We start from the raw sequence: 15131 nt of genomic DNA, 5'->3' as shown, positions 1-15131 counted from the left end.
TCTGTTTAAGGCAGATCTACTCTGTAGCACACTTTAAAAAGTATCAATAAGGCTAAGTTCACATTTCCGCTAAAATCTATCAGTCACAATCCGCTGCTCTTGTAAACAACGGAATCCGTTTAGCGGATTCCGCTGCTCCCATAGACTTGTATGAGCAGCGGATTGTGACTGATGATGCTGCGTTGCACCCTCCGCCTGACTGATCAGTCGTGGAACGACTGACTGCCGGGCGGGGGGAACGCAGCATGTAACGTTTTTTGAGCAGCGAGATCCGTCGGATTTCGCTGCGCATGCTCTCTGGCTCCCTGCACACGTCACCAGCTTTGGTTGGTTACCCGATATTTACCCTGGTTACGGTGCAAGGAGCCAGCGCTAAGCGGTGTAGGCCCGTAACCAAGGTAAATATCGGGTAACCAAGGTAAACATCGGGTGCTTTGCTGTTACCCGATATTTAGGCTGGTTACGTGTGCAGGGAGGCAGACACTTCCCCGCTCGGCCCCGCCCCCTCCCGCACTCCGCACATGTATGTACACACACACACCTGTCCCCAGCCATGCAGACAAGCACTGCCACTGACACCCTCGTCTGGCCTCGCCCCCCGCTCGGCTCCGCCCCCTCCCGCACTTTGCATGTGCACACACACACATACATACATACATACATGCACATACACACTCACTCACACATACACTCACCTGTCCCCAGCCATGCAGACCGCAGCACTTCTACTGACGTCCTCAGCGCCTGGCCCCGCCCCCCGCTCGGCTCCGCCCCCTCCCGCATTCAGCATGTGTGTATACACACACACACACACTCTCTCACTCACTCACTCACCCACTCACCCACCTGTCCTGCAGTCCCTGCGGCACTGACGTCCTCAGTGCCACGGCCCCGCTCGGCTCCCCCCCCCAAACTCCGCCCCCCGCACACAACGGAATCCGACAAAGAATTCTGTTCTTTGTCATCCGTTGTACAGCGTTGAACAGCGCATCAGTCACATGCGTCAAGCGACGCATGTGACTGATACAAATCAACGGAAATGTGAACTTAGCCTAAGAAACTAACCCCCCCCCAATGGGAATCACCACAGGCACATCAAAACATAGCATGAGTATAAAATATTCCCACCACACTGTCCCCACTTATATACTGTGACTGTGACACTGCCCCTAATAAACTAAAACACCACTCTGCCCTCCCTTATAAACTACTGTATATCCACCACACCTTCCTCGATTATGAAATATGATCTGTACATTGTGAGGAGGGAGCAGCATGATGTGAGGACAATGTCCCATGCATGCTGCCCCCTCCTCAAAATGTCCCATGCATGCTTCCCCCTCCTCACAATGTCCCATGCATGCTGCCCCCTCCTCACAATGTCCCATGCATGCTGCTCCCTCCTCACAATGTCCCATGCATGCTTCCCCCTCCTCACAATGTCCCATGCATGCTGCCCCCTCCTCACAATGTCCCATGCATGCTGCCCCCTCCTCACAATGTCCCATGCATGCTGCCCCCTCCTCACAATGTCCCATGCATGCTGCTCCCTCCTCACAATGTTCCATGCATGCTGCCCCCTCTTCACAATGTCCCTTGCATGCTGCTCCCTCCTCACAATGTCCCATGCATGCTGCCCCCTCCTCACAATGTCCCATGCATGCTGCTCCCTCGTCACAATGTCCCATGCATGCTGCTCCCTCCTCACAATGTCTCATGCATGCTGCTCCCGCCTCACAATGTCCCATGCATGCTGCCCCCTCCTCACAATGTCCCTTGCATGCTCCCCCTCCTCACAATGTCCCATGCATGCTGCTCTCTCCTCACAATGTCCCATGCATGCTGCCCCCTCTTCACAATATCCCATGCATGCTGCTCCCTCCTCACAATGTCCCATGCATGCTGCCCCCTCCTCACAATGTCCCATGCATGCTGCCCCCTCCTCACAATGTCCCATGCATGCTGCTCTCTCCTCACAATGTCCCATGCATGCTGCCCCCTCTTCACAATGTCCCATGCATGCTGCTCCCTCCTCACAATGTCCCATGCATGCTGCTCCCTCCTCACAATGTCCCATGCATGCTGCCCCCTCCTCACAATGTCTCATGCATGCTGCCCCCTCCTCACAATGTCCCATGCATGCTGCTCCCTCCTCACAATGTCTTATGCATGCTGCTCCCTCCTCACAATGTCCCATGCATGCTGCTCCCTCCTCACAATGTCTCATGCATGCTGCTCCCTCCTCAGAATGTCTCATGCATGCTGCTCCCTCCTCACAATGTCTCATGCATGCTGTTCCCGCCTCACAATGTCCCATGCATGCTGCTCCCTCCTCACAATGTCCCATGCATGCTGCTCCCTCCTCACAATGTCTCATGCATGCTGCTCCCTCCTCACAATGTCCCATGCATGCTGCCCCCTCCTCACAGTGTCCCATGCATGCTGCCCCCTCCTCACAGTGTCCCATGCTTGCTGCCCCCTCCTCAGTGTCCCATGCATGCTGCCCCCTTCTCAGTGTCCCATGCATGCTGCTCCCTTCTCACAATGTCTCATGCATGCTGTTCCCGCCTCACAATGTCCCATGCATGCTGCTCCCTCCTCACAATGTCCCATGCATGCTGCTCCCTCCTCACAATGTCCCATGCATGCTGCTCCCTTCTCACAATGTCCCATGCATGCTGTCCCCTCCTCAGTGTCCCATGCATGCTGCCCCCTTCTCACAATGTCCCATGCATGCTGTCCTTCTCCATGAGCTCCTAATGCTGCCTTCCTCTTTTCCATAATGAGACCTTCATGTTGCCCCACTCATGCTAAGACCACCACACTAACGCTTATGCTGAGACCCCCCACACACACACTACCCCACTCTTGATATTGACTCCCCTACATTGCTCCACTCCATACTGATCCCACACATGCTGCCCCTTCTTCACAATGAGCTCCCAATGCTGCCACCTCTTATTCTGTGTCCTTACACTCCCCCCACCCAATTGATTTTGTCATTGCACTATCCCTCATCCCTTGTCCTCTGTCTCTAGCATTAGCCCCTCTCTCCCACTCCCCCAGCATCAGCCTCTCTCCTCCAGCATCAGCCTCTATCTTCCCTCAGCATCAGCCTCTCTCCCCCAGTCTCAGCCTCCCTCTAGCCTCCCCTCAGTCCCAGCCTCTGCCTCCCTCCAGCCTCCCCCAAGTCTCAGCCTCTGCCTCCCTCCAGACTCCCCCCAGTCTCTGCCTCTGCCTCCCTCCAGCCTCCCCCAGTCTCTGCCTCTGCCTCCCTCCAGCCTCCCCCCAGTCTCTGCCTCTGCCTCCCTCCAGCCTCCCCCCAGTCTCTGCCTCTGCCTCCCTCCAGCCTCCCCCCAGTCTCAGCCTCTGCCTCTCTCCAGCCTCCCCCCAGTCTCTGCCTCTGCCTCCCTCCAGCCTCCCCCCAGTCTCTGCTTCTGCCTCCCTCCAGCCTCCCCCCAGTCTCTGCCTCTGCCTCCCTCCAGCCTCCCCCCAGTCTCTGCCTCTGCCTCCCTCCAGCCTACCCCGAGTCTCTGCCTCCGCCTCCCTCCAGCCTCCCCCCAGTCTCTGCCTCTGCCTCCCTCCAGCCTCCCCCCAGTCTCTGCTTCCCTCCAGCCTCCCCCCAGTCTCTGCCTCCCTCCAGCCTCCCCCCAGTCTCTGCCTCTGCCTCCCTCCAGCCTCCCCCCAGTCTCAGCCTCTGCCTCTCTCCAGTCTCAGCCTCTGCCTCCCTCCAGCCTCCCCCCAGTCTCAGCCTCTGCCTCCCTCCAGTCTCAGCCTCTGCCTCCCTCCAGCCTCCCCCCAGTCTCAGCCTCTGCCTCCCTCCAGCCTCCCCCCAGTCTCAGCCTCCCTCCAGTCTCAGCTTCTGCCTCCCTCCAGACTCCCCCCAGTCTCAGCCTCCCTCCAGCCTCCCCCCAGCCTCAGCCTCCCTCCAGCCTCCCTCCAGTCTCAGCCTCCCTCCAGCCTCCCCTCAGTCCCAGCCTCTGCCTCCCTCCAGACTCCCCCCAGTCTCTGCCTCTGCCTCCCTCCAGCCTCCCCCCAGTCTCTGCCTCTGCCTCCCTCCAGCCTCCCCCCAGTCTCTGCCTCCCTCCAGCCTCCCCCCAGTCATTGCCTCTGCCTCCCTCCAGCCTCCCCCCAGTCTCTGCCTCTGCCTCCCTCCAGCCTCCCCCCAGTCTCAGCCTCTGCCTCTCTCCAGTCTCAGCCTCTGCCTCCCTCCAGCCTCCCCCCAGTCTCAGCCTCTGCCTCCCTCCAGTCTCAGCCTCTGCCTCCCTCCAGCCTCCCCCCAGTCTCAGCCTCTGCCTCCCTCCAGCCTCCCCCCAGTCTCAGCCTCCCTCCAGTCTCAGCTTCTGCCTCCCTCCAGCCTCCCCCCAGTCTCAGCCTCCCTCCAGCCTCCCCCCAGCCTCAGCCTCCCTCCAGCCTCCCTCCAGTCTCAGCCTCCCTCCAGCCTCCCCTCAGTCCCAGCCTCTGCCTCCCTCCAGCCTCCCCTCAGTCCCAGCCTCTGCCTCCCTCCAGCCTCCCCCAAGTCTCAGCCTCTGCCTCCCTCCAGACTCCCCCCAGTCTCTGCCTCTGCCTCCCTCCAGCCTCCCCCCAGTCTCTGCCTCCCTCCAGCCTCCCCCCAGTCTCTGCCTCTGCCTCCCTCCAGCCTCCCCCCAGTCTCTGCCTCTGCCTCCCTCCAGCCGCCCCCCAGTCTCTGCCTCTGCCTCCCTCCAGCCTCCCCCCAGTCTCAGCCTCTGCCTCTCTCCAGCCTCCCCCCAGTCTCAGCCTCTGCCTCCCTCCAGTATGAGCCTTTGCCGCCTCCCCCCCGCATGCGCAGATCTCCGGTCTGCATTAGAGACACTCCCACGCTCCTTATGAATCCACTTACCTGCTCCAGTGCCCGCCGCCATCTTCCTGGCTCACGTGAGTATCCTCTTCTGACACCAGCTTCCATCACGGCGTCATCCGCGGCGTCCTGCTGTGAGCTCTGCATGTGACGTCCACACAGCAGTGGACGCAGCACAGAGGAAGGAGCTGATTGGCGCGCGCCTGTGACCCCGGAAGTGCAGGCACCGGCAGTTCCGGGGTCAATCAGCTCCCTGTGCTCGGCAGCCACAAAAAAAAAATGTAAAAAAAAAAAATGTAAAAAAAAAAAAAAAAAAAAAATATCTTTTTTTTTTTTTTTTTTTTTTTTGCTGCCAGAAGGTGCCGCCCCTCACAATCTGCCGCCCTAGGCACCGGACCACAGGTGCCTAATGGTAAATACGGCCCTGGTGGGACCCTGCTGTGCTGGGTCACAGCAGGGCATGTTAATGTGCTGGGTGTCTTCGAGCCGGTGTGGTGCGGCTGAGGGCACATGGTGGAGCTGATGTTGCAATCATGTACAACGGGACTCTTCACTTACCCCCCCTCCTTTGCTGGTGGTTATGTTTTATGGAGTTTTTACTATATTTATGAATAAAATGTTATTGATTATTTTGGTGATAATAAACGAGGCTGCTGTGGCCTTTTACATCCAATGTCACGCAGTCTGTGTCTTATTTTGGGTTGAGAAGCGGTAATACGTGGATAACTGGTTTGAGTCAGTACGGCAAGATAGGGCCGCCAGTCAGACATTCCTAAGTCATGCCACACGGACCACATAGTGGTGTGATCAGTATGACTCATGCTGGAGAAAACATGTGTCTTTGAAATAAAATTATTTTCTATACTCACCTGTCTCCAGCCCTGCTGTCACTTGCTGCCAGGCCTGCTCATTATGCTCATTAATATTCACTGCACCACAGACTCGGAAGCTGCAGCGCCAGAAACAACAGCACCGAGGACAGAAGCGTCGGGGACAGGTGAGTAAAAAGTTCTTGATCTCTATGTGCTGTCATAGATAACACACAGAGAACACACATGTGCCAAAATCACGGCACACGGAGGACCATACGCACCTTCAACACGGCCGTGAAAAATACGTGTGTTTTTCACGGACGTGTGAAAGAGGCCTAATCCAGATAAATATTCAATGGAAAAAAAAGTTCTCGATTAAAGCTATATTTACATTCAGAGTTTTTGCTGTCTTATGCTTTCTTGGCAGTAAAAAAGCTGCACTCATAATTCAAAGTTTGCTCCATTTATGGTGTTGTTTAGATACGTTTTTGGGGCATGTGATTGTCTTTAATGCATATTTAATAAAATGAGTTTTATTCACCAAAAACAAAGCAGAGAACATAGCAAAAATGCGGCAAAACCTGTTTGTTGCATTTTTTGCAGCATTTTTGCTCTTTGCTTTCTGCAAAACGCTGAAGGAATTGACATTCTGCAGATTTGAAAAATACTGCAGTCTTCAAATTCAGCCAGAAAAAAAACAAAACATAATTTTTGGATTATAAGATGCGATTTGCCTCCCAAAAATTTGGGAGGAAAATGAGGGGTGCGTTTTATAAGCCGAATGTCGCTTACCGGGGGTTGGTGGAGAATGGTCACAGAAGGCAGAGGCAATGTTGCGATCTGCACACTGCATGCTGTGCACGCAGTGATCACTATGGGCAGTGAGGTAGGGGCCATCCTGAAAATGTTGGTGGTGCGGGCTTCAAATAATGGGGCCTGGAGTCGTCGCGTGCGCAGATGGAGGTCTTGCCTCAAGATCTCATCTGCGCATGCGCTGCCTCCCAGCACATTGATTTCCCAGCAGCAGACCTATGGAAAATGGTGCCCGGAAGTGGCACGTGCGCAGATGAGATCTCGCCTCAATCTGCACACTTACCGACTCCGGGTGCCATTTCTTTGAAGCCCGCACCGCCGACAGTTTTTGGATGTTCCTGCCTCACAGAGCCAGCAGCGAGCATCCGTAACACCTGCGGCACCGCCCGCAGCATCTCCCTACTCCACCGCTTCCCCTGCTCCAGCTCCACCACCGCTGCTGTCCCCCTCCCCCGGTAAGACTCCACCAGATTATAAGATGGCCCCATATTCTTTTTTTCACCTTTTTTTCCTCTAAATTTGGGGTGCATCTAATAAAACAAAAATTACGGTAATCATTTGCATGAGGTTTCACAAATCTCATCGCTTTTGCTTGTACTGTAAAAAGCAGCTTCATATTTCCAAAAAGAAAAGCTGCAAAAAACACTGCTCTATGTGAACATACCCTAACATGCTTTATGCAACTGAGCTTGTAAGTTACTTATTTTTTATAACAAATAGTAGTAAATGTTAACCACTGATTCATGATGTTGCCACCTTATAAAACAGAGGTTTCTCATTGACTTTTAGGCCGGGGCCACATGGGGGACTACTGCGATCCTCGCATAACACTTGGCTCACGCTGGCAGCAAATCAGGAGCTGAGTATCATGCAAGTGCCACTGCGACTGAGGTCCGATCATGCGATCAGACCTCAGCTGCGGGGGGCGGGACGGTACTGAGGAGGGGGAGGGCCAGTGCTGCAGAGGGGCGGGAGGGATTTATCTCCCTCTCTCCTCTGTTGCCGGCTATTACCTACAACCTGCCGTAACCCTCAGTCTGGTACAGCGACGCACAATCGGCTCTACCCTAACCTACTGTATCCTCACCTATCCCTTGTAGACTGTGAGCCCTCGCAGGCAGGGACCTCTGTCCTCCTGTACCTGTCTGTGCCTTGTATTGTTTATGATTATTGTACTTGTCCCTATTATGTACACCCCTTTCACATGTAAAGCGCCATGGAATTGATGGTGCTATAATAATAAATAATAAAAATAATAATTACCATTCTCACTCTGCACTCGCAGTACACCTGTGTACTGTGAGTGCAGTGCAATTTTTCTCTCGTCCAATAGACTTGAATGGGTGCGAGAGAAACAAGGATCGCATTACATGCTGCAACTGTTTTCTCGGTCCAATTAGGGCTGAGAAAATAATCGCTCATGGGTTCAGGCACATAGGGTAATATTGCTCCGAGTGGAATGCGATGTTTTATCGCATTCCACTCGCTCCGATTTTCATGCCATGTGTCTTAGGCCTTAAACGTTAAGTTCTCACCTTTACAGAGCTGTGCTGATACTGGGACACCGTGCTGCGCGCCGTCACATTATCTGACTTCTCAAAGTGCTTCTTCATGGTAGCCAGTCCTCCGGGCATTACGCAAGTTTCCGATTCCTCCATCATCTATAAAGTTACAATAAAGACATCCACAATTTTAAAACTTTTATATTTTCTATTCATTTTATCTAAGAAACAGGGAAATTCTCTATCAGATCTAATCACCGGCATCCAGTATATTTTATTGGGAGTTATACATTTGAAATGCCTGTAAGATGCATGGAGTCATTCTCTGAGGTATAAACCAGTCTGCAACGTTTTATAAAAAGAAAGTGAAGTCAGCAATCACTAATCAACATAAAACATTTTTACATATTTCTGAGCCGGTCTAATGGTATGACCGTGCGATCACTTATGGAGAAGACAACCTGTCGGGCAGAAGGAAATAGACTATGAAAATGGCAGCTTACACATATTACCGCTGACAGCTCCTATGCATCACCTATCACCGTGTCATGCTGACAAGCCATCTACATTTTTTCATAGGATTTTGATCCAATTTGCTTTGCCTCTCGGAGTGAGGAGGGTGTTCATAAAACAGAGAAGGATGGGATGAATACAAAGCTTCCAGACTCACGTCTCATCACCGTGCAAAACCGAGACATGCAGATTGACGGAACCTGAAAATGGGTTTATTTTGTCTGGAATAAGATGTTTGTTACCAGTGATTTCATAGAGGTTATATTGATAAATGTTGAATGATATAAGATATATAGACTTGTTAAAATACAAAATAAAAATAAGGGAAAACTTAAAACACCACTACAATGCTTTTTTTTCACCATTGGGGTGGTGTTTCTGTAAGGAAGTGGACAGAATGTTGTTGTGTTCCTTCCCTTGAAGACACCAATCGCATTATTGTATTATTGTGTAATGTAATGTGAATTGTGTCCTGTATCTTTGTAATTATTGTCTTATGTGACCTGTGTCATTTTGAAGGTAATGTGATGTAATATACAGTATTTCTGTGTAATGCATAATGTACGGTGTAGTAATGTTTTCATGTATTTTGTTGTACACTGTCCTGTTAGGGGTTTGAGTTTTTCCCAGCAACAGTGAGCGTCTTCAGAAGTAGTTAAGCATTGAGGATAGCTGTCATGGGGAATGAAATGACAGAACAGAAGGTCCTAGGCTGGCCCTCAGACTTGAGTCCCTACGCTGTCTCTTATCTCAGAGGTTGGCTTGATGGTAGTCAGGTCTGAGCCCCCAGCGTGAGCCTGACTCCGGTCTAAGACCTGATCTTACTCCCCTTCTCTCCCATCCTTGGGGCGGGCCAGAAACACAGTAACAAAACCCCAGAGAACTGACATGGACAAGGGAGAATGAAAACTCATACACATTGCACTCAAACACAAAAGAGAGACTATACATGTATAGTGGAATTAAAAAAGAAAAGAAAGGAATTAAACGCATAACAGTGGAACTTTCACACCACTCAAAATAGCAACTACAGATCACCATGAACTAGATCACCACAAAGACCAGAATCGCTGGAGCTAAGCTGAAGCTATAATCGGCACTGAATAGTAAGGTCCAAAATTTTATATAGGAAGGGGACGACTTTGATTGGCAATTAGCAACCTGAGCTCCTAGCAGAGTTCCCCTGGTCAGCGGAAATTATCTCCTGCAGGACTGAGCAGAGCACACGAAACAGCTGACGCCCAGCTCTGGCTGAACAACTAAGAGACATCAGGTTGCCTTTCAGGCTCTGCAGTGTGAATGGAGCCTGATGCCGCCATGACACCTAATGAGTCTCTACTTGAACATCGCATCACACTAGTCCATGATGGGAGGGGTTAGTTAATAGAATAAGAGACAGTTCCTTCTAGAAAGTTAGAGAAGACCTAGTGTGTGATAGATACAGATGGGTATGCTGTAGGTTGTGGAGCTCGCATGCAGCAGGTGACTTGTGGTGGAGAAAGGAGACTGGAGTTGAGATAGCATGATCCTCAAGTGCTGACCAAGACACTTAACACTAAAGAATGCTGAGGCTAGATAACGGCCTCCACATTGTATGGCTCCATATATAAGCATCCGCAGAATGGGACTTTTGGGACTATGACCCAAGCCTAAGAGATAACGGGTCAAAACAGACTGAGACGTGAGCAGAATTGGTTTTCCTGGGCGGAATCTCCCCAAATGCCTGAAAGCATAAGGCTTTTATCTCTTCTATGGTACTACTGGCTTCCCCCTTATCCCCCTCCTCTATGAGAAGGAGAGACGTGGATATGGAAACGTCTGGGAGCACAAGGCTCTACTTTGGCCATGGTAACAGGACCCCTGACCCTTTCTTCTATGAGTTGACTGGATATGGAGACACTGGAAGGTAAGGTGACCGTCACAAATTGGACTTCTATGTTGGACTGGGTTGTACTGGGACTCTGGCATATGTACAGTAAACATGGTACAAGTCCACACATTCAACCAGGACCATGTCTAGTATGTAGCTTTCCGTGGTATTCGGACTTAATCCCTCATTCACGACTACCGTCCCACGCCACTCTACACTTCTTATCTAGGTCCCCAGTCTGATACTCACCTTCTGGCGTGTTCATCTGTTATCCACGTTGCATCCGTTGGTCTCTGGCAGCTTGTGACCTGCAGGCAGCTGCAGTGGAGCGTGCCGGAGGTCACTCTTAAATGCAAGTCTATGAGAGCATCGTTCTGGCTCTTCTAGACTTGCATTGAGAGCTTTTTGACATAATTTGACTACTGGCAAGTCTAAAAAATAGTGAAATCTCCAGTAAATACAATTTATGTGAATTTCATCAAGGCAACCTATAATGCCATTCAGTAGTGTGTTAATCAAGCTGTAGAGAAGATGAGTGAAGTTCAGCTTCATGGAAGTACAAATGGTGACAGGTTAAAATTCGAACATCTACGCGTTTCAGGTGCTCACAGGCACTCTTAAGGCTCCGTTACACGCAACGACGTATCTAACGATATATCGCCGGGGTCACGGATTTTGTGACGCACATCCGGCATCGTTAGCGACGTCGTTGCGTGTGACACCAACGAGCGACTGTTAATGGAAAATACTCACCAAATCGTTCATCGTTGACACGACGTTCATTTTCAAAAAATCGTTGATTGTTGAGAACGCAGGTTGTTCGTCTTTCCCGTGGCAGCACACATCGCTATGTGTGACACCCCGGGAACGACGAACTACAGCTTACCTGCGGCCGCCGGCAATGAGGAAGGAATTAGGTGGGCGGGATGTTACAGCCGCTAATCTCCGCCCCTCCGCTTCTATTGGGCGGACGCTTAGTGACGCCGCTGTGACGCCGCATGAACTGCCCCATTAGAAAGGAGTCGGTTTGCCCGCCACAGCGACGTCACTAGGCAGGTAAGTCCGTGTGACAGCTCCGAACAATATTGTGCACCACGGGCAGCAATTTGCTCGTGACGCACAAATGACGGGGGCGGGTACGCTCGCTAGCGGGGCCTTTAGTCATGATGTTAAATGTGACAGGCTGCTGCAATTATATAGTTTCCTGCTCCGGTGCACACTGCAGTAGTATAATCAGATATTTATTTAAAAATCACAATTAGATAAGACAAGATAATACAAAATCATCATGTACTTTTTAAATATATGATATTGGCTTATTAAAGCCCATATAATTATTAGTAGACAAAAGAATAGTTTTTATACTGAATAATATTGATACAAATTATGAAAGTGATTAGAGAGTTGTATTAATTTATATAACGTATTATGTCATGGTAATGGAAACTAAACAAGGTATAGTATATTGTAGAATGATATTAAAATATATTTAAAGGGAACCTGTCAACAGTTTTTTGCCCTATAAGCTGTGGTCACCACCAGTTGGCTCTTATGTAAAGCATTCTCACATGCTGTATATAAGAGCCCAGGCCACTGTGTAGAACATAAAAAACACTGTATAATACTCACCTAAACCGGTCGCTGTGGTGGATGTGGGTCAAATGGGCGTCTTCGTCCTTTGGTGCCGGCGCCTCCTGTTTCGTCCTCCTTCTGAAGCCGCGGTGCATGACATGTCCGACGTAATCCACACTCGCCGGCATTCAGGTCCTGATGAGCAGGCGCACTTTGACCTGCCCTGAGCAGCGCAGATCAAAGTATTGTAGTGCGCATGCGCGGGACCGGCGAGTGTGTATTACCTAGGAGCGTCATGCACACAGGCTTCAGAAGGAAGACAAAGTTGGCCAAAAGAGGAGGCGCCGACACCGGAGGAGGAAGACGCCCATTTGAGCCACATCCACAGAGCGCGACCTTTAGGTGGTCTGGGCTTTTATATACAGCATGTTAGAATGCTGTATATAAGAGCCCTCTGGTGGTGGCTGCAGCTTATAAAGCAAATAACTGGTGATAGGTTCCCTTTAATAATATAGCATAATGTTGTTGAGTCCGAGGAGTACTTGTGCATTTAATTTAAAATTCACCGCACTTCTCTATTTTGAATAAGTCATTCTATATCTCCTCCCGATTTAGTTTCTTAATATATTCAATAGCATAAAGTTTCAACTTTGTCACATTTAGGGATGAGCCAAGCCGAACTGTAAAGTTCAGGGTTTGTACTGAACACCGGGTGTCCAGGTCTCGGACTTGAAAACGAACTTTTAAAAAAAAGTCTTTGTCTGAGTTCGAAGTTTGGGTATCGTTTGTATGTTAATAAAGTTTGTTGAAAGGCTGCACAATAGCCAATCAACAATCTTTATTGAATGCGGAAGTTGCCTGTACGCTGCTGTAAGCGATTAAAAAATAAAAGAATAATTTGGGGGCTCCAGATTATTTTTGATAACCAACGCAGGTAAAGCAGACAGCTGAGGGCTGCAACCCTCAGCTGTCAGCTTTACCTTGGCTGGTTATCAAAAATAGAGGGGATCCCAAACTGTTTTTTTAAAATTATTTACATAAATCATTTTAAAACTTGGTGTGTGCTCCACCCTATTTTTGATAACCAGCCAAGCAGACAGCTGGGGGCTGGTATTATCAGGTTGGGAAGGTCCATGATTATTTGACCCCTTCTAGCCTGAAAATAGCAGCCCGCAGCAGCCCCAGAGGTGGCACATTTTTTCAGTTGGTCCAATTTTGGCTCTTTCAGATTGCCCTGGTGTGGTGGCAATTGGGGTAATACTTGTGGGGTTGATGTCAGCTATAATTTGACAGCTGGCATCAAGCTTAGAGTTAGTAATAGAGAGGCATCTACCAGACACCACTATTACTAACCCGATAAGTATAGAGTTAAACAAAAAACACAGGAAAAAAAAACAACTTTTATTTAAATAAACACTCTCCAATGTTTTTTACCATGAAGCTGGACTACACAACTCTTCTCTTCTGATTGTGGCATATAGGTGAATACACTGTTCATGCCCTGGATTACATTAGTCATACACAACAGTAAGCTGTACTACTACCCCTCATATTGTTAACCAAGCTGCACAGTCCTGGACTGTGAGGAGCACAGGTCCCAATACAGGATGTTGGGTGCTCATGCCACCCTCATGGGGTCTGCTTCTTGCTGACATGGAGCACTTGAAGTGCCCCTCCTAAATCCTACTGGCACACAGAGTTGCCAACTCGATTTTATACTTTTTCTGATCAGTTTATTAAAAAGTCAGACAGACAATTTCTTTTTACAGACACAATTTAAAGCCATAATAAGTCATTATGATTATAAGTGATCCATGTCTACAGCCCATAATTCTGATATGAAAACATCAGCTGCATTCACTGTTAACTGTAAAATGATGATAATTAAAGTCCAAATAATTTGTATAAATTTCTACAGCTTCAAAAAAATACGAAACGCATTACATTTTTTCTGGACAGGGAAAAATGCATCCTATTTTTACGGGCAGTTCTGAAATTTTTGAATGATTGACAACCTGCAGGAACACATACCAGTCTACTGGATTGATGTCATTCTACTCCTCTCATTCATAATTTCTAGCGGGCCAGCAGCCGACCCTCACTCATTTTTTAGAGGGCCAGCAGCTGGCCCTCACTCATAATTTTTAGAGGGCCAACAACTGGTCCTCTCTCAATTTTTAGAAGGCTAATAGCCGACCTTCACTCATAATTTAGAAAGCCAGCAGCCGGCCCTCACTCATACTTTTTAGAGGGATGGCAGCAGGCCCTCAGTAGTTGTTCCCCAGCTGCCACTATTTTTTCTGGTGTGCTATCCCTACATTACACCAGCACGTGGCCCATAACATCACCCATGCCCTCATTAATGAAATTACTGTTAAGGTCCACTTAACCACTGACATGTGGATAAGTGCTTGTGGCCAGGGATGGTACATGTGCCTGACAGCACACTGGGTGAACCTTGTGGAGACGAGGACAGAGTAGGACCCTGGGATGGCACAAATGCTACGACACTGAGGATTGCAGGCTTTAGTTCCATCAGGATTTCACACACTTCCTACACTAGTTGCTGTACCCCCTCTTCCACCATCTCCAAATTGTTATCCATATCAGTTGCAAGCTGTAAACACTGCAGCACGGCCTCGGTGAAGCAACAACAGGCCATGTTGACACTCATTTCTTTAGGTGACAAACAGAACACCGTTGCAGTTATTGATAGGTATAATAGACCCAACAGAACTGTGACTCTCACCACTTAATCTAAAACCAGTCACGATTGAATGTGATAATGGCCGTAACCTGGTAGTGGCTCTGAACCTTGGCAAGTTCGCACATGTGCCAGGTGTGACCGATGTGCTCATCTTAATGGTTCAGCACTTCCTGAAAACCTACCCACATTTGCCTGAGCTACTTCTAAAGGTACGGCTCATGTGCACCCCATTTATGTCCCGCAGTGTTTCCCACGATTCTCACTTGATACACATTTTGGCCAAAACTGATTACTGTTTGTTCATCCTTCTCTACCGACACTACAGGGAGAACTTTCCATCTCTCCTGTGGAGAGGACTAGTAAAATGGTCCAATACCAGAAGTGCCCAGTTGAACAATTTATAAAAACATTTCCTATCTGACAACGCTGGCGGCAGATGTCATAGTTCATTGGATAACCAAGGAGGAGAGATGAGGGAGACAGAAACTAGGTCCAATAAAGGCAGGGGAACAGTTTCAAAGGT

General features: G+C 49.4%; 1 protein-coding gene across 2 annotated transcripts in view; it reads right to left on the bottom strand.

The window, feature by feature from the left end:
• XIRP2 (xin actin binding repeat containing 2) overlaps positions 1 to 15131 on the bottom strand; it is a 263945-nt gene that overhangs the window by 83658 nt on the left and 165156 nt on the right. For both annotated transcript variants that reach the window (XM_075317287.1, XM_075317289.1), the window contains exon 3: positions 7980 to 8105. In XM_075317287.1, coding sequence (XP_075173402.1) covers positions 7980 to 8105 — 126 coding nt within the window. The remainder of the gene's footprint in view (positions 1 to 7979; positions 8106 to 15131) is intronic.

Source organism: Anomaloglossus baeobatrachus, chromosome 7 (assembly GCF_048569485.1).
Source record: "Anomaloglossus baeobatrachus isolate aAnoBae1 chromosome 7, aAnoBae1.hap1, whole genome shotgun sequence".
Classification (NCBI taxonomy): domain Eukaryota; kingdom Metazoa; phylum Chordata; class Amphibia; order Anura; family Aromobatidae; genus Anomaloglossus; species Anomaloglossus baeobatrachus.
The sequence above is the reverse complement of the archived record's forward strand: the minus strand, read 5'-3'. Positions and strand labels throughout refer to the sequence as shown.